This window comes from Squalius cephalus, assembly GCF_949319135.1.
Source record: "Squalius cephalus genome assembly, chromosome: 8".
Lineage (NCBI taxonomy): Eukaryota > Metazoa > Chordata > Actinopteri > Cypriniformes > Leuciscidae > Squalius > Squalius cephalus.
The window spans coordinates 21,495,687-21,515,619 of NC_137129.1; the positions used below are offsets into that span (position 1 = coordinate 21,495,687).

The 19,933-nt window shown below is 35.4% G+C and overlaps 2 protein-coding genes across 6 annotated transcripts in view; one reads left to right on the forward strand and one right to left on the reverse strand.

The window, feature by feature from the left end:
- The window catches only part of ube2e1 (ubiquitin-conjugating enzyme E2E 1), a 48,183-nt gene extending 35,652 nt beyond the window's left edge, over positions 1-12,531 (forward strand). For both annotated transcript variants that reach the window (XM_079878090.1, XM_079878089.1), the window contains exons 4-6: positions 5,537-5,669; positions 10,143-10,290; positions 12,075-12,531. In XM_079878090.1, the coding sequence (XP_079734216.1) occupies positions 5,537-5,669; positions 10,143-10,290; positions 12,075-12,172 (379 nt within the window). In that variant the 3' untranslated portion in view covers positions 12,173-12,531. The remainder of the gene's footprint in view (positions 1-5,536; positions 5,670-10,142; positions 10,291-12,074) is intronic.
- Positions 12,326-19,933, reverse strand: part of nkiras1 (NFKB inhibitor interacting Ras-like 1) — a 66,441-nt gene continuing 58,833 nt past the window's right edge. The window contains exons 1-4 of one of the 4 annotated variants that reach the window (XM_079878093.1): positions 19,798-19,915; positions 19,090-19,193; positions 17,395-17,636; positions 12,326-14,384 (exon numbers count right to left, since the gene is read on the reverse strand). In XM_079878093.1, the coding sequence (XP_079734219.1) occupies positions 14,142-14,384; positions 17,395-17,636; positions 19,090-19,183 (579 nt within the window). In that variant the 5' untranslated portion in view covers positions 19,184-19,193; positions 19,798-19,915 and the 3' untranslated portion in view covers positions 12,326-14,141. Of the gene's footprint in view, positions 14,385-17,394; positions 17,637-19,089; positions 19,195-19,793; positions 19,916-19,933 lie in introns of those variants that run through there. The other 3 variants (XM_079878092.1, XM_079878091.1, XM_079878094.1) reach the window with 3 other exon arrangements.

The window sequence follows — 19,933 nt, forward strand, 5'->3', positions numbered from 1 at the left end:
ACGCTTCAGTGCGCCGACGCACTGGTGAGGCTTAACAGGTTAAGATATAGCCTAGCCTAAGCACGTTTATTCCATAAATTAGCTTTCACTGTTATGCTGATGATACTCAGCTGTATATTTCTTCAAAACCTAACGAAACTTAGGCTACCAATTCACAAAATTAACGGAATGCTTAGCTGATATAAAAAATTGGATGCCTCGTAATTTCCTACTTCTAAATTCTGAAAAAACAGAGATTCTAATTATTGGACAAAAAACTTTTCTGTCTAACACTTGATGGCTGCTCTGTTAAGTCTTCGTCGTCGGTTAGGAACCTGGGTGTGCTCTTTGATACCAATCTTTCATTTGAAAGTCACGTGTCTAATATCTGTAAAACTGCATTTTTCCATCTTAAAAATATATCTAAATTACGCCATATGCTCTCAGTGACAAATGCGGAACAGTTAGTTCATGCGTTCATGACCTCAATGCTAGATTATTGTAATGCTTTACTGGGTGGTTGCCCTGCACGCTTAATAAACAAACTACAGCTAGTCCAAAACGCAGCAGCTCGAGTTCTTACCAGAACCAGGAAGTATGACCATATTAGCCCAGTTCTGTCAACACTGCACTGGCTCCCTATTAAACATCGCATCAATTTTAAAATATTGCTGATGACTTACAAAGCACTAAATGGTTTAGCTCCGCAGTACTTGAGCGAGCTCTTAACGCATTATAGTCCTTCACGTCTATTGCGATCTCTAAATTCCGGCCAGTTGATAATACCTAGAATATCAAAATCGACTGCTGGCGGTAGATCCTTCTCCTATTTAGCATCAAAACTTTGGAACAGTCTTCCTAACATTGTCCAGGAAGCAGACACACTCTGTCAGTTCAAAGCTAGACTAAAGACACATCTCTTTGACCTAGCATTCACATAACACATTATAGACTTCTATAATTCAATGTTAGGCTGCATAGATTAGGTCAGCTGGAACCGGGAACACTTCCCATAAATCCTGATGTACTCGTTACATCATAAGAAGAATGGCATCTACGCTAATTTTAGTGTCTTTTGTTTATCCCGAGGTTTTCCCGCAGCCTGCCGGATCCAGGCCATATCCAGATCTGATGAAGGACCTGCGCCTGGACCCGATGACAACGCAGTGCTGAGGCCGGTTTCACAAAGATAGACTTTGACTATGGCTTAGATATAGTAGATAGTCAGACTTCAGATAGACATCTAAATCAGACCGTTGCACAAAGCACTGAAGACTCTGACTATCTTAAGTAGGACTACACTGCAGTGCATTCTGGGTAAAATAAGACACTTTTCAAAACAAAAAACATGGCGGATCGAGTAAGCGCATTCAACCACTCAGTGCAGTTTACCCCAGCGGAAAATATGTGTTTGTTGGAGGAGTATAACAGTTACAAGGACATTTTACTTGGGAAATTTAGCGGAGAATGTAGTAACAAGAAGAAATGTTTAAATTATGAGCCATTTTCCCTTTTCTTTTGGCTGTTTGTAATGTAACTGATTGTTACTGCTGGTTGCCAAGGTAACAGAGTCTTAGACCTAAGTTAGCCTGGGGGTGAGGTGTCTAATTTTATTTGGTCTAAATTAAGTCAGTCTTTATTTTTGTGAAACGTCTAACTTGCATTAGACTAGTCTGAGCAAATTTTAGACTTGTCTAACACTATAGACCGGTCTAAAATAGCTTTGTGAAACCTGCCCCTGAAGTGCCAACTAGTCTCTCCCTATGGAGGATCCCTTTACCACTCCAGATAAAGCGTTTTCGGGAAACTCAATTCGCGTATCTACCCCGAATTGATAAAATAAAATATAATTCTGTATCAAAAATTATAAGTAAACACCAGTACTTTGTTTAGGCTTGGTTTGATGTGTTTCAATTCCAAACCTGCGCATATATATTCAAACACACATAACTATAGAACCAATTCTTAATGTGCATGTGACCGCCATCACCGTTTCTCACAGGTTCGCGTTTAAAGTCTGTGTAGAGAGAATGGTGTCGTCTTAGCGGCCCCTAATTTAATAACAAATGATTGTTGCGACGGAAGCGAATCAATCAAAACTAACTTTAGCCGAAAAATAACTTTATTAAAGAACCGCTATAAAGCCAAAACAATCTCTGTTACCTTAAATTATACGTTTATCTCTGTAAAGCTGCTTTGAAACAATCTACATTGTTAAAAGCGCTATATAAATGAAGATGACTTGACTTGACTTGACTTGACTATATTATGTAACAGCTTTGATCTGAAACCACACCACTTGGCATGGCTAATAAAGGAATTCCTTCATTCCTGTAAACAAATATATTGCCTTTGCACGTTTACATCAAATATGGCCTTTGTATGGGAACCGAAAAACCATCTGCATTCCTCATCCAATGCAGATGAACACCATATTAAAGTAGGGCTGCTGGGTTATGGAAAAAATTGTAATCACATTATGGTCACACATTATGTTGACCAAAATTTCCCAAAATAGGTCATTTTGTAATCATGATTATTTAACATGAATAGGTGTGGCCAAAATCTTATGAGCAATTATCTTCACAGTATATATGAAGTATATTTGGCTGGAAATAAGGTTACTATGATGAAATAAGATTACTATTGATTATCAATGGCACAGGCAGACAGCACCAGGTATATTAGGCTGCTTTAACTTAATACCTAATGTATGGGTGCAATATACTGATACATAGGGCTGTGCGATATAGCTAAAAAATGTATCACAATGCGTTTCATATCGTTAGGTATCTATAATTATTGACATTTTTTATAACCCTTTTTTTTTTTCTTTTTTTCTTTTTTAAAGACATGTAGAAAAGTTTGAATTTAAACCACTGTTTTTTGTTTTTTATCCACATTATTAAGGCAAACAACAAATTATATTAGTTTTAGCAGTCACAAATATCTTATTTATGTCTTATATTAAGATAATAAAGTAAGTGTTAAAGAAACTCTTGAACTTAATAAAATGTTACAAAATGTGTGCAATGTAAAAGTGTAACAATCAAAGCAAACTTTGAGGTAGATCAACATCTGTAATAAGTAGGGGTGATACGGTTCACTAAATTCATGGTTCGGTTCGATACGACACAGTGGTGTCACGGTTAGGTACGTTTTCGATACAGCAAAAAGAAAGAAATGCCAGAGAAATTTCATTGATTTAAAAAAAAAAATACAATTATTTATTAAAAGAAAAAATATTTTTTAAATAAGTGTGAGTTTTCCTACATCTTGATTCTTGAAACTTTTAGTTTTATAAAAGGGGGTAATATTTGAAGGATGAACAAATAATGTTTTGGTCATCACATTAAAAATAACATTTAAATTATAATATTTGAGTTTTGAAGTGCTGGAAAAAGATGTGTGACGTACTTAAAAGCATTTTACTATTCCTGCCGAACTTCCAAGTTTATAGTTAGTGTTACTACATTAAATCCATGGTGAATGTTGCTGATCTGTGGAAGCCTATAACTTCCACAGATTCATGGCACAATGTTTCTCCTGGTTTCCACGTCAGTGCTGTTTGATCCGTTTATAACGGAGAAATTTTAATGCTTCTCACTAGATCTCGTAGTGATGTTATTACTTCAGTGGCGAACTAATGCTCAAATGCTTTCTTTACTGGATCAATTATAATTGTATAATTGTAATATGGTTATTGTGTAGTAACCATGTCGCTTGATCAAGATCGGTTCGCGCTGCACTGACATTGGTCCAAACTGATAAACGGTCCGTGAAGCACAAACTGAGTAGCGATTATGTTTTAAATTATGTTTTCCATTTGATGTAGGACAACGTTGTGGTGGTCGCTCCAGCGATGCGCATTTTAATGAAAATATCGAGCGCTATATTGAATTTTTTTTACATTCTTACCGGCAATGGTGTACTATCGATAAATAACCTACTGATACTGGTTTATCGGCCAGCCCTACTGATACACATGCAAATTTGCCCCCACTGTAATGTTTTTTGTATAATTTTTACCCCCCCACACACACACACTTTTTTCACGGTTTAGTTCACCCTAAAATGAAAATTAAGTCATAATTTTCTCAACCTGGTGTTATTCTAATGCAGTAGGGTTGCACGATTATTTGCAAATAACATGAAATCATGCTTAAACCGATTTGCCTTAGTGCGATTATGAAATTGACTGCAATCGCAGTTTGTTAATGGAGAACGGCTCTGTGATGTGTTGTAAATGCTGCTCCATCTGAAACCACTGTGAGTTTGAGTCGCTTATAACGTGCATTTGAAAAGCAACGTGTCAAACATCTTTCATCATTTATGAACCTCTTGTCCAACAAAAAGACAGCATTTAATAGACAGCATGTTCTTACTCCAGTTGAGCATCCTTCTGTCAGATGATTACATGGAATAAGGCAGTCGTTTGTTTATTAGTCATGTTTAATCGATCAAATCGTTTCAATCGTCCATTTATTCAGCTACAGATAGTATGATACCCATAGGGGTTTCCTGGAATGACGTGCATTATCTTACTTCTGCAGGGCATATTTGGAGTTTCTGTGTGAGTGCCCTCTGACTTTCAGATGGAGCAGCATTTCCTACTGATCACAGACAGAGCCATGCTGCACTGTCAAGCTGTGCATAAAATAATTGCAGCCTTAGCCAAATTGTGAGCGGTTTAATTTCTTAATTGTGTAGCCTTATAATGCAGTATGCCGTTCTTCCTTTTTTGGACCAGAAAAGGCTAACAAAAAAAAGTCCCACTCGCAATTGTTTATGGCGCTATGACAGTGAATAGCGACCAGAATCAAGCTTTTAAAAAAAAAAGACGCAGAAGTATCACAGAATGGTCGGATTCATCATGTCGTATATTTTGGGGGTATACAATAGGGTTTGGTAATTAAGCAACTAAAATGTAATGTTTTTATCGAAAATCAGTCTTCTAAGCATGGCTACTCAACGCCATTAGCGCCGCAGTTCACTCCGACATGCCCAGAGAAAAGCACACAAGTTATGAGAAATCAAGACTAAGAAAAACACAACATTTAAGGATGAACTATTTCTTTAAGACTTACCAACAGTGTGTTTTTGTGAAGTCTGGCATTTTGACTTGTTTTTGTTTGTATTTGACCTTTTAGCCAAGCTACCGAAGATCAAAGAATCCATCTTATTTTTAACGTAATGGCGGGCGCAGATATTTGTAAATTCGGTGTCTGGCTTTCGGTGTCATCCGCTTCCAGATATTTTTAGCTGTGCTAAACCGTTTGTTATACTGCTTGATATTGCAAACTGGTATTTCTTACCATAGTAGTTCAATGTATTGTCTTAATTATAAACACACTGGTTTGTAGCACAAATAGTTTTTTCCATTTGTTGCACTGTTCTTCTCGCACATTCACAGAAAACAGCTTGCATGTGGTTAAAAATAAATTATTACATACACTATTTTGATGTATTTCTAGACAAAGCTGCTTAAAATTCTACAGATATAACACACTTTTGTGCTATTGTTTGAGAAAATGAACCTTTCTGCTTCTGTTCTCAGTGCCGGCCCTAAAGGAGACAACATTTATGAGTGGAGGTCCACTATCCTGGGTCCTCCAGGTTCAGTGTATGAGGGAGGAGTGTTCTTCCTGGACATCGCTTTCACACCAGACTACCCCTTCAAACCACCCAAGGTCAGAGCCTTCCTCCAGCTCCTTGTTACCATCAATTAAATCAATATTAGTAATGCACACATACATCTGACAACATAATGACTTTGTTCACACAGTTAGTGTTTGGGATCAGTAACATTTTCAAAAATCAATTAATACATTTATTTAGCAACAATGTATTATATGTATTTACACTCTTCAAAATATCAATTTCAAGTAAATGTGTTCTTTTGAACTTTCGATTCTTCAAAATGAAAATTCAGCTTTTCCATCACAGGAATAAATTGCATTTTAAAATGTATTCAAATAGAAAACTGTTATTTTACATTATATTTCGCAATAGGGTTTCCTGTATTTTTAATCAAATAAATTACTTTTTTTTTTTTTTTTATGTTTTAAAAAATCTTACTGACCCAAACTTTTGAGTGGTAGAGTTTGATCATCAGGCCCCTCACCCCTGCCCCCATGTCTTTTAAAAATTTAATTGTTACTAGTAGACGGATAGTTTTGACTGTAAATTCCGATTGAACGAGTCTCAGAAACTGTTTGACATTCCAGGGCAGTAGCATTATGATATTTTGTCCAAAAAAAACAAAAAAACACTGGTTCCATTTTCCATTCCGGATTCTTCTTTTTTTTCCGTCTTAACACTATAGGAGGATTGTCTAACTTTGTGACTGCATCATACTGCTGTTTTCTGACATTATTCATAACCTGAGAGAGGTGAAAAACACTTATGTTATTCTTTGCTGTCAAACTAATATGAGGCACATGCCTCATGCCATATTTTAATGATGTGACAGACAACACAAACTGACAGTTAATGCATTCAACATAACATTTCATTATCAAATTGTGCATGAACAGAACCATATTTAGAAATTCAAACCGGGTCGACAGCCATATTCAACTAAAAAGAGCTGGCAGGAATGTTGAAAAAAAAAAAAAAACATGTAGTTGCTTTGCTTTTTAGTGTTCACCTGATTTCATTGTTTGTGATATTGTGAAATAGATAATAGAGGTACTTTACATATCAGACAGGAACTGGGGCCATAAAGAGGAAGGAAGTGAGGGGGTGTACAAACTTTTTTATTATTATTTAAGAAAAGCCTCTGATTTAGGATTTAATGAGCTATCAGTTTGTCAGTAAACAAAGTTAATAGTGACTAACTTGGATTAAATGAAAACTTTTTTCTGACTTGCTCCTCCAAAATACTCCAAAGTGTCTCAAAAATATTTAGATCTGATGACTGTGCAGGCCATGGGAGATGTTCAACTTCACTTTCATGTTCATCAAAACTGCTGCCACAAGTCTTTCTGTGTGTATTTGTGCATTATAATGCTGATACTTGGCACCCCCTTCAGGCTACAATGTTAGAACCATTAAGTGCACTTGGTCCTCCAGAATGGTTTGGTAGTAATTTGGCAGTGCATCAAGCACAGTAGAGAATGCCATGATATTGCAGCCCAAACCATTACCGTGCTTCACTATTAAGCCTCTTTGGGGTTCTTTACACCATAACCAATGACTATAGATTTAGAAAGACCGTTCACTCCTATTACTATGAATGGGAGAAACTGCAACGCGCAATATGGCGGAATAAACGGAATAGTCCTGCCTTCTAAGTAAAAGAGCCAATCGCTGATAGGTAATGTCATTGCGTCACTGGAGTTGCCATTAGAAGCTCCGGTTCCCATAGAAACCTGACACTCGAGCTTAGGACTGCACATGTGCATTGGCTGGTCTAGCCTGAAAATTAAGCTTTTAACGTTTTTGAGATTTCAGGATTCCCCCATTCAAATAGAGGACTTGGTGTTTGATGCCTGAAATAGCTGTCCGCAAGCATTGGAAATATGGCCAGACAATAGTCAAGTCAAGTCATCTTCATTTATATAGCGAGGAAATTAAAGTAAAGTGTTTTGGCTTTATACAGTAGCAGCTCTAGAATAAAGTTATTGTCCAGCTAAAGTTAGTTTGATTGATTCACTTCCGTCGCAACGATCATTAGTTATTAACTTAGGGGCCGCTAACACGACACTGTTTTAACAGAAAACTCTTAAGTTCTTTCTGCGCAAACTTCAAAAACGCGAACCAGTGAGAACACCGATGGCGTGCATATGCGTCTTACGAGTTCAGTCTATGTATGTGCATTTGAATATATGTGCGCAGGCGTGTTGCCCTTCCCTACAAATCAACCCTCAACTTTCTACTTGTCTGGCCTTAAAATTAATAATACAGAATTTTTATCGCTGCCACGTGAACCGGAATTATCCTGACAACGCTTTATCTGTAGACCGGTAAAGGGAGGGGAGGGAGGCCTTCACAGGGAAGAGCATAGTTGACATTTCAGGACTGCGCTGTCGTTGCGTCCAGGTGCAGGTCCTTCAACAGATCTGGATACAGCCTGGATCCGGCGGACTGCGGTAAACCTTGGGATAAACAGAGAGACTAATATTAATGTAGATGCCATTCTTCTTATGATGTAACGAGTACATCAGGATTTATGGGAAGTGTTCCCGGTTCCGGCTGACCTAATCTATGCAGCCTAACATTGAATTATAAAAGTCTATAATGTGTTATGTGTATGCTAGGTCAAAGAGATGTGTTTTTAGTTTAGCTTTGAACTGACAGTGTGTCTCTGCTTCCCGGACAATGTTAGGAAGACTGTTCCAAAGTTTTGGTGCTAAATAGGAAAAGGATCTACCACCAGCAGTTGATTATGATATTCTAGGTATTATCAACTGGCCGGAATTTTGAGATCGCAATAGACGTGAAGGACTATAATGCGTTAAGAGCTCGCTCAAGTAATGGGGAGCTAAACCATTTAGTGCTTTGTAAGTAATCAGCAATATTTTAAAATGTGTACGTTTAATAGTGCTGCGTTTTGGACCAGCTGTAATTTGTTTATTAAGCGTGCAGGGCAACCACCCATAATAGAATAAACTATTCTAATCTATTCTAATAAATAAATACAATAATCTAGCCTTGATGTCATGAACGCATGAACTAATTGTTCTGCATTTGCCAATGAGAGCATATGACGTAATTTAGATATATTTTTAAGAATACAGATACTAGACACGTGACTTTCAAATGAAAGATTGGTATCAAAGAGCACACCCAGGTTCCTAACCGACGACGAAGACTTGACAGAGCAGCCATCAAGTGTTAGACAGTATTCTAGATTATTACGTGAGGACGTTTTTGTCCAATAATTAGAATCTGTTTTTTTTTTCAGAATTAAGTTGTAGGAAATTACTAGTCATCCAATTTTTTTATATCACCTATACATACCGTTAATTTTGTGAATTTGTGAAGTTTTGTCAGGGCGTGAAGAAATATAGAGCTGAGTATCATCGGCATAACAGTGAAAACTAATTCCATGCTTCCTAATGATATCTCCCAAGGGTAGCATGTACAGAGTGAAAAGCAACGGTCCTAGTACTGAGCCTTGTGGTACGCCATACTGAACTTGTGATCGATGAGACATCTCTTCATTTACTGCTACAAACTGATAACGGTCAAATAAGTATGATTTAAACCATGCTAATGCAATTCCACTGATGCCAACATCATTTTTGAGTCTATTTAAAAGAATGTTGTGGTCAATAGTATCAAATGCAGCACTAAGATCGAGTAACACTAATAGAGAGATACAACCACGATTGGATGATAAGAGCAAATCATTTGTAACTCTAATGAGAGCAGTCTCAGTACTATGGTACGGTCTAAATCCTGACTGAAAATCCTAACAGATATCATTTATTTCTAAAAAGGAACATAGTTGTGAGAATACCGCCTTTTCTAGTATCTTTGACAGAAAAGGTAGATTCGAGATCGGCCTGTAATTGACTAATTCTGTACGATCAAGTTGCGGTTTTTTAACAAGCGGTTTAATCATAGCCAGCTTAAAAGTTTTTGGCACGTATCCTAATGACAAAGATGAATTAATGATATTAAGAAGAGGATCTATGACCTCTGGAAGCATCTCTTTCAGTAGCTTAGTCGGTATAGGGTCTAACATACATGTTGTCGATTTAGATGATTTAACGAGTTTAACGGATTCTTCCTCTTCTATAGCAATGAATGAATCAAATTTTTCCTTAGGGACACTACAATGCACTGCCTGATGCGATACTGTAGTAAACGGTTGCATAGTTATAATTTTCTCCCTGATATTATCAATCTTGTAAGTGAAGAAGTTCATAAAGTCATTACTGCTGTGCTGCTTGGAAACTTCTGGGCTTGAAGCTTTCTTTTTCGTTAGTTTAGCTACTGTTTCAAATGAATACCTAGGGTTTTGTTTATTTTCTTCTAACAGGGTTGAACAATAAGCAGATCTAGCAGATTTAACTTTAATAAACTTTGACACTATAGAAAGTTCATAAAGAGATCATAAAATAAATCTAAATGAATCAAGCAATTTAAGTTATTTGATGAGTCACTTATTAAGGGGATTTCTTAACAAATCTTGTCCTGTTCTGATCTCTCAGGTGACGTTTCGCACGAGAATCTACCACTGCAACATCAACAGTCAGGGTGTGATCTGTCTGGACATCCTGAAGGACAACTGGAGTCCAGCACTCACCATCTCCAAAGTGCTGCTGTCCATCTGCTCTCTACTCACAGACTGTAACCCTGGTAAGATACACAACCATGTGAAACACTTCTAACTTGTCTAACAAGAAGTGGTTGGAAAGAGCTGATTTGCTGGTCATGGGCTGAAGCTCCAGTGTTTGTCAGTATGTTGGAGCTCCACCCGTTTGACCTAGACTACAGAAAAAGCAGTTACAGGTGTGGGCATATATGCAGTTGCTTAATGCTCATGTATAAAACTGCGTACAAAAACAAAAATGTTTTTTAAAATGTATTTATTATCTTAAATTAGCTTTTTTTTTTTTTTTTATAATAATTTTAGACTTTTTAAAATTCAATAATTGTAATAATACTGAATTAAAAAAATACAAGCCAAAAAAATAACCACACTTTTATTTAAAGTAACACTAAAAATTGACTGAAATATATTAATATTAAAAACCAATATCAATATATTATTCTTTATTCAGTTCTGTGCAACAGAATCAGATTTTTGACCAATTATTCAAATAATGAATGAGCAACTGAGCTCTGCACGTGCATAGAGGGGAATATTAAACGGATCTTCACACCATGCCATGATAATTGCTTAAGCAAGAGTGAAACCTGAGCGCTGAACACTGTGGGGCAGGGCAGGGCGGCATACATTTTTGGCCGTTTTTCTCTTTCAGCCAGAAACCGAAAATGCCATTTAGCAATAATTTTTGGCAGCCAAAATTTCGGTGCATCCCTATTCCCAATGACTGAAATATTGGAAGAAAAATATAAATAATGTATTGGGGGTGGGGGTTTATATAAATGTATCTCTAAAGGGAACTCTTACTCCTGTATAATGCCTGTTAATAAGCACAATGCTTCCTTCCACAATTTCTGCTCTTCCGTAACTTTATTTGCTTTTCCACCTACTGGAGGAGAGTGAATTTGCATTTTCATTCAGTCTGGTTTTTGTTTGTTCACTTTAAGGGAAATGTATGTAGCAAAATTTCACAAATCTAAAGTCAGACCATTCTGTTTTTGCAAAAACAACTGCTCATACTACATGTGTGTAGCATCCATATTTGGATCATGATCAATTTCAGTGGTTGCCTCATTTCAAATGGATACTGATATTTTTTGTTTAAGGGCAGTTTAGCCGGTAATAGAGCAATTAAAGAACAAATAAATTTGCCTAAACAACATCAAAAGTGATGTCCGGCCTAGGATTTTTACCCTTTACTCAAATATTATTAAAAATTTGTTTAAGATTTCAAAAGCATATTGTGCAGTTGTGCTTGGAGTCAATTATTTTATTTGTGATAACAAATTGTGCAGACATAATTTTTGGCCAGGCTGTCATACAAAGAAATGAACACATGCAAAAACGAGAGAATCAACTATATTTTAATGTATAATTGTTGTATTCAATGCATGTTTTTTCCTGTAAGCTTTTTGTTTTTCTATGCTTTTTTTTTTTTGCATAGTAAATAAAACTTGTATCAGTTTTTTGCCCTTTTTTTGCCAAATAATTGTCTGATAAATATCTTAACCAAGTTTAGTGTTTTGTTCTTTCCTCATATTTAAAATATTTAAAAAATACAAATATTTTCCTCATATTTTGATGGTTTAATCAAACATGTAGGGTCATTAAAAACAAAATCCCCACCTGACATCACTTTTGACCACTAATGAGGTGTTCAAAGGACTTCAGTTCAGTTGCTTAAGGTTCCTTTTTGATTTAGATACTACCTTAGAAATCTGCCTATATAGATTGTAGATATAGCTCACTAGGTTTTGAAACTAAGCCAATGATTGTTTTTAACCTGAAGAAACATGTGACTGTTCTTCTACAGCTGATCCTCTGGTAGGAAGCATCGCCACGCAGTACACAACCAACAGATCAGAGCACGACAGGATAGCCAAACAGTGGACCAAACGCTACGCCACATAATCTCCTCTGACTGCAGAGCAATGCCTGTCAGACATCTCTGGGGGGGATGGGGGAGGGATGGGGATCCATAGGGTAGAGATTACAGGGTGGATTTTATGATGGAATTTAAATTCCCATTTCAATTATTTTGTCTTTCCCAGCTTTTTTTTGTTGTTGTTGTTGTGTGTTTCCCTCGGCTCAAGTAGCATCATGATTTGACAAAAATGGATCTTAATGTGTGTTTTCTTTGCCGCCTTGTTGTAAATTGATCTTTTTTGGAGCTTCGGCATTCTTGTCAAATGAAGTCATGGCATGAGCCTTTAGCAAGATTGTTCCATGTATGTATTTTCCCCACCAATATTAAAGTTGAAGTTGGTGTACACTGTCGTGCAGTATATTTCATGCCAACAACAATGCAATAATTCAGGTGGAAACACTGATTTTATATTTCTAGTACAGGGGTAATGTCACAAAGCCTGCCAAGAGCATCTCTAGAGCATGTTTCACTCCAAAATCAAAGGTGTGTGTATATATATATATATAATATATATGATTAAGACTTTTCTGCATTGTGAAGTCTCATTCTCATTGTATTACAAGAGCTTACAGATTGCTGTTAAAGCAACTTTATTGATGTGCACATTTTAAAATTAACTGAAATGCAACGGCAGGCAGAAAAAAAAGCCAGTCAATAAATATTTATTTTGTTGAATCACAACATTACATAGTGCATAATTGAAGTATTTTTAAAATATCTGTTATATAAATTAGAACATGTGCTAAAACAAGGATTTCACAATTTTTGAGTTATAAACACTGGAAATGTCCACTACCTGCTATAGCAGGGAACTTCATAACACATTATTTTTGCTTTTTAAATCGATAGACTACACAAACAGCCTACGCAACTTCATCCCACTAGCTACATGATCATAAGATACATTGCTTTGGGATTTTAAAGCTAAGATTATAGTTAGATTTGGAAATAATACTGGAAGATATCATACAAATATACAACCTAATGTTACATATTTTTAACTAATTTTAAAGCACTTGATGGCTGAATGAAATTCAAGTTCACATCTGAAGGACATGGAAGGAGCAGTGAAACGGTCCATTTTCTTTATACCATGCCATTATACCATTTTGCATAAATGCAACTGGTGATTCTCATGTCCATGTTAGATTCCGCCCCATCATTTCTGAAAAATAATCATCATAGTAGGATTTGCTGTACTGCCAGATTCAACAACAACAACAAAAAGCATTACAGTGTTTTATTTGTGTTAATGAGAATAATTACAAAACCTCAATGTCAAAAATTTGAAGTTGCGTTAACGAGAATGAAATCTTTAGCTTTACAGTTTTAGTTCCTAACAATCTTTTTAAAAAAATCATTAACACTTCACAATAAGGTTCCACTAGTTAAGGTTAGTTAATGCATTAACTAACAATAAGCAATACATTTGTTACAGTACTTATTAATCTTTGTTACCATGTTTATTGTTAGTTCATGTTAGCTCAGGTTCTTTAATGTTAACAGATGCAACTTTTGATTTTAATCATAAATATTGAGATTAACATTAAGATTAATAAATGCTTTAGAAATTCTTTTCATGATTATTTCATAACTGATGTAGTTAACTCATTTTAACAAACCTTATTGTAAAGTGTAACCAAACAAAATCTTAATGGTCCAAAAAAACTTAACAAAATTTCTTCCAGAACAAAAAAAAAACCCAGCTTTCGTGATTGACTGATTATAGTAAGCCAAGCACACTAACGCAGCAGTTCGCTATGGAGTGCACTGCATCTATGTTCTACCATTTTCCCATCACTGAGCACAAACATAACCTAAAAAAATTGTGCATTTATTTATGTGTAAATAGATCTAGTCCAAGCTAAGCTCTTTCTATAGAAGCCCTTAAACATCTTAAGTACCCTGAACGAAGAATAGACAACCAAATATAGTGTTGAAACTGTGCAGTGTTCAGATGTCGTTGGAGGGGGTTCCCTTGCTCTTGCGTCCGGGCAGAGGGAAGGCAGACTTGCTCTGTGGCTGTGTGAGGCGGCTGGTGAGGCTGGTGAAGGGTTCGATTAATGAGCTTCTCTCTGTCACGGTCACCTCCCAAAGTTTGACCTTCTCCCCACGTGCCCACTGCTGGGCAGCATCCTGATCCACCTGTCGAAACTCACGCAGGTCAGATTTGTTCCCCAACACGATCACCATCACCTGCACAAGCAAATACAGTCAATGTGAGAACATCTTCACAGCTTACACCAGATCAGAGCACATTATCATGGGTGTAGGATGGGATGAAATGAAATTGTCCTATTTTAGTCCAAAATCAAAAGAATTGTTTTGGGACATCATTTTCATGGAAATCATTACCATACTAAAAGAAATATATCTTTCTTATTACTGGAGTATTTTTGTAATTCTCAAGTTTTTCAAATGTTTTCTTAGATTTTTATTACTGTAATCCAATTTAAATCAGCTTGAGGTAAATAAAATAATGATGTGTAAACAAATTAGATATGTAAAAGTCTAAGGCACGTATTTAGTATTTTCACCCCCAAAAAGGGTTAAGCCAGTTATTTATATTTTTTGCTGTAGTGTGTCAGTAGGAAATTTCACTTTACATTTCCAAACTTTCCTTTAGCCATTAATTGTAATAATCCAGTGATATTTTTGTATGCCCAAGGAGTCTAACAACAGCTGGTATGATCTGATCTCACCATCATCGAGTCCGTCTGTGATTACATGAAGAAACAGAAGAAATCCAGAAGAACAGCAGCAACAAGATGCTTGAAGAAACCTACCTGAAAAGCTGTGAAAGGTTTAAGGCACTTGTGTAAAAATGCTGTAAAGTGAGGATGATTTCGAAAATAATGTCAAAAATAGATTTTATTTATCAATTAACTTCTATTAACTAAATCAAATCAATATTTGGTGTGACCACCCTTTGCTTTAAAACAGCTTTTGTCCAGGTACACTTGCACATAGTTTTTCAGGTAGGTTTCTTCAAGCATCTTGGAGACGTTGCCACAGTTCTTCTGGATAGTCTAATAAAATATTAGTAATTAGTAATACAATTTTTATTTTTTCCCAGACAGACTCGATGATGGTGAGATCAGATCTCCATGTTGAGCATACTGGCTGTTGGAAGACTCCTTGTACATACAAAAATCTCACTGGATTATTACAATTATGGCTAAAGGAATGTTTGGAAATGTAAACTGATATTTGACATTTCCTACTGACACACTACAGCAAAATATATAAATAACTGGCTTAAAACCATTTAAGCCAAATACTAAAGTAAACCAAAATACTAATGTGCCTAAGACTTTTGCACAGTACTGTCTGTATATATATATATATATATATATATATATATATATAAATATATAATTTAATATTTTTATTCAGTGATTGATCAAAAGTGACAGTAAAGCCATTTATAATGTAAAAAGGTTAGTTCACCCAAAATTATAATTTTGTCATCATTTACAAGTTGTTCCAAACCTGTATGAGTTTCTTTCTTCTGTTGAACACAAAAGAAGATAATTTAAAGAATGTCAGTAATCAAACAGGTGACAGTAGCCATTGACTTTTCCATAGTAGGAAAGAAATACCATGGAAGTCAATGGCTACCGTCAACTGTCAAGTTGAAAGAGAGAAAGAAGAAAGAAACTCATACAAGTTTGGAACAACTTGAGGGTAAGTAAATGATGACAACATTTTTGGGTGAACTATCCCTTTAATAATTGAACACTAAATCAGCATAATTATAATGATTTCTAAAAGATCATGACACTGAAGACTGAAAGTTCAACATTGCCATCAATGGAATACATGACATTTGATAATATATTCAAATATAAAACAGTTCATTTAACCCTCTGGGGTCCTTCGGGTCCAAATGGACCCGAAGCCTTTAAATAAAAAAATGTAAAAAATCATAGCTTCATCGGAATGATCCGAAATTTGGTGACTTTGTTGGTACTTGGTATATGAACACCCAAAAAAATTGGGGACAGGATTTGAATAGTCTAAGTGGTTGTAAAAAAAATAGTCACACTCAGGACCTTCGGGTCCAAATGGACCCGCCATAGGAAATGAATGGGAAATTGGCAAAAATGTGACAATACTGAGTTTTTTTGTGCGTACAATCTACAAATCAGCCACGATCCAGAAAAAAAGCACACAACAGTGAAGGGGTGAATCTATAAAACATCAAGAGTGCAAAACAGACACATCCACACACACACACACACACACACAAACACACTTTTATACACATACACACTAATAAATTCAGATTACAAAAATCTGTTTTGAATTTTTAAAAATCACAGCTTCATCGGAATGTTACGAAACTAGGTGACTTTTATGGTATTAGGTATGTGAACACACAAAAAATATTGAGGTCATGATCCAAGCATGCTAAGTGGTCATCACACTTCTGCTCTTTGGTCAAAAATGACTCCCATAGGAAATGAATGGGAAATTGTCAAAAATATGAAAACAGAGTTTTTTTGTGCATACAATCTACAAATCAGCCAAGGACTCAAAAAAGGACTCAACAGTGAAGGGGTGAATCTCTAAAACATCAAGAGTGCAAAACAGACTAAATCTGTTCAGGCAAAAATCACTAGAATTCGCAAGCCTTTCTACAGAGAGCTGTAAATCCACTAGTGGTAAAAATGTGCTATTGCGTGATAAAAATGCTCAGTGTGTCCACCAGTTGGCGCCCATCTCATTTCAAAAATTGCTTTCATGAGGCCTAGGCTTGACTCTAAAATGAAATACAGCTTTAATAAAAATAAAATAAAAATTATATATATATAAAAAATTTCTATTATATTCAATGGGAAAAAATGGGTCATAATTATTGCATAAATATTAATTATAAATCATAAAATTATCTCAAAACACCAAAAAAGAAAAGAAAAAATATTATAAAAAACAAGTAAAAAAAAAAATATTAAGATTTTTTTATATATATATTAATCCCGCCCTCCGGGTCCATTTGGACCCGAAGGTCCCAAGTGTGACTGTTAAACGAAGGACCCCATTGTAATAATAGTTCACAATATTATTGTTTTTACTGTATTTTTTTATCAAATAAACCAATCACAAACTTAGATGTTGTTGTAGGCCAATAGGTTACATACACACACATATATATTCTATATTTATATAATATAAAATAAGACATTTTTAAATCTTTTCATGCCTCTTTTTTGTCTCTGGACTTGTCTATCTCCTTCTTCAAGAGCTCGACTTTTTTGAAGGACTCCAGACTGTCCACACTGTAGACCAGCACAAAGCCGTCGGCCACTGAGAAGAAGTGTTTGGGTAAATCCAGACCCTCACGGAGCCCTCTTGTGTCATAGAGACGTAACTGCTCTCTCACACCACGGTCCGTCTCGACAGACGCCACATATATATCCTCCTGAGTGTTGTTTGTTTCTGCACCTGAAACAGGACAGTCATGTTTCATTTAATTGTCTACTTATATGTATCTTCATACACTATTGATTCTTTCATGAATGACTCACAACCCAGGATCATTGATGCATGATTCATACATTTCAGACAATTCAAAGAGGTCATGACATGATTTTTTTTATAATTTTAATATGTTCCTTGAGGTTCACTTATAATGTTAAAGCGATAGTTCACCCCAAAATGAAAATAATGTCATCATTTACTCACCCTCAAGTTGTTCCAAACCTATATGAATTTATTTCTTCTGCTGAACACAAAAGAACATAATTTGAAGAATATGGGTAACCAAACAGTTGATTGGTAGTCCACTGACTTCCATAATATTTTTTTATTATTTTAGTTTTTTTTGCCCAAACTATGGAAGTCAATGTCACCCATCAACTGTTTAGTTACCGACATTCTTCAAAATACCTTCTTTTGTGTTCAACAGAAAAAAATAATTATACAGGTTTGGAACAACTTGAGGGTGAGTAAATGATGACAGTATTTTAATTTTGGGTGAACTATCCCTTTAATTAAAATTATAGCATAGAGGAATGAATCTCTTGGTTTACTTCAAACTGTTATAGTAACCCCTCAACCCTTACGCACTAGAGTCCTGCAGAAAAACAAATGTTTTATATAAATTATGTTCGTATTATTAAACAACAATGATAAACTATTTAAAATAAATAAATTCCACTGCAACCCATGTCCCATGCATATGTTAAAAATACAATGTAGGCTATTAGTTTAATATATGCAGTTGCTCTATTTATGAAGTGTAAATTAAAGAATTTATTACTAACCAAAAACAAACAAACAAACAAACAAATAAATGAATTATTCACTAAATTACAGTGTTAATGTTGCAAAATTCATCAATAATGAAATGACTTCAATTTCAGCTGTAAAGACAATAGTGTCATTAATCAGCTCAATTCAGTTCTCTACCAAGATCGTTCTCTACCAAGTATCGTTGGAGTCAAATCGATAATATTTGGGAATGTTTGTTCTCTTTTATTAAGTCCCAACTGAGCAAGCCAAAGGCTGACAATATTTTATTACCCATATTTTTTTTGTAACTGTCTATAATACTCAGTTAGCTTGGTTCGGTCTATAAATTAGTAAGATTATGCCACAGAGATCAATTTAAAATAGCTTCTGCTCTGCGTTCAGACTTCACAAAGAGCATGCTGATTTTTATATATCGAAGTTACTGTTAATTATGACGTCTTTACTGTAAATATCTATTTGGAATCCAATTTTTATCTGATTCAAGTCACATTCATGTACGTTACCGATACCCTTTGCTAGAGTGTCTGTTTTCCCATCAAGCTGATGAGCAGCAGCTGCCATGACCACTGTGAATTTTGGAGTCATGGGAACTATGAAAGGAGGCGTTTTTGATATGACTTTTGAATGGACGGATCACACATACCTGCAGTGTGAGAGCCATACAGTAACTGCTCCAGGATGGCTGTTTTCCCCACTGATGCCATACCACAAACCACAACCTTACACCCCTTACCCATAGTTACCTGGCCTGAAACACACAAACAAACAACACATCCAGAACCACCAGCAGGGCAGCAGTGTAAAAAGCATGACAGGTGAATGTGAAAATAGGCAAAAATAGTATATTTAGTATATAAATAACTATTTGACTATTTAAACTGGAAAAACATATTAATTATTTGCATATTCTTCATATATATATATATATATATATATATATATATATATATATATATATATATATATATTAGGAATGAAAAATACAAATAACAATTCCTGATGCTCATGTTCCCTAGAATGTTTGAGCAATGGAAACAAGAAATTCGCATTGGGTTTTAAGGAACACATGTAGGCTACTTTTACACCTGATTAGTGACCTCGATGCAATCGTTTCTTTAGTTTAAATGTCACAAATGATTTTTTTTAGATTTCAATGCAAAAATTATATGACAATAATATGTATTTAAACTTAAATTAAATATTCCGTAGCTTAAATAAAATAAACGTACTGATCAGTTTAGTGTTTGTTATATAATGATTGTCAAAGGAAAGGCATTAACCAGTTGTCTTAACTTGAGACCAGATATGCACTCATTCATGCCAGTTACTAGACTGATAAACAATAACTCACCTTACGCGGATTGCTTAACAATAAACATATGATCGAAGAAAACGATCAGTGTTAAATCAGATGAATGTGAATATAAGACTTTTAATAGCATCGCTACGTTACTTCCGGGAGTCGTTTGCCTCTTTTTGCTCTGGGG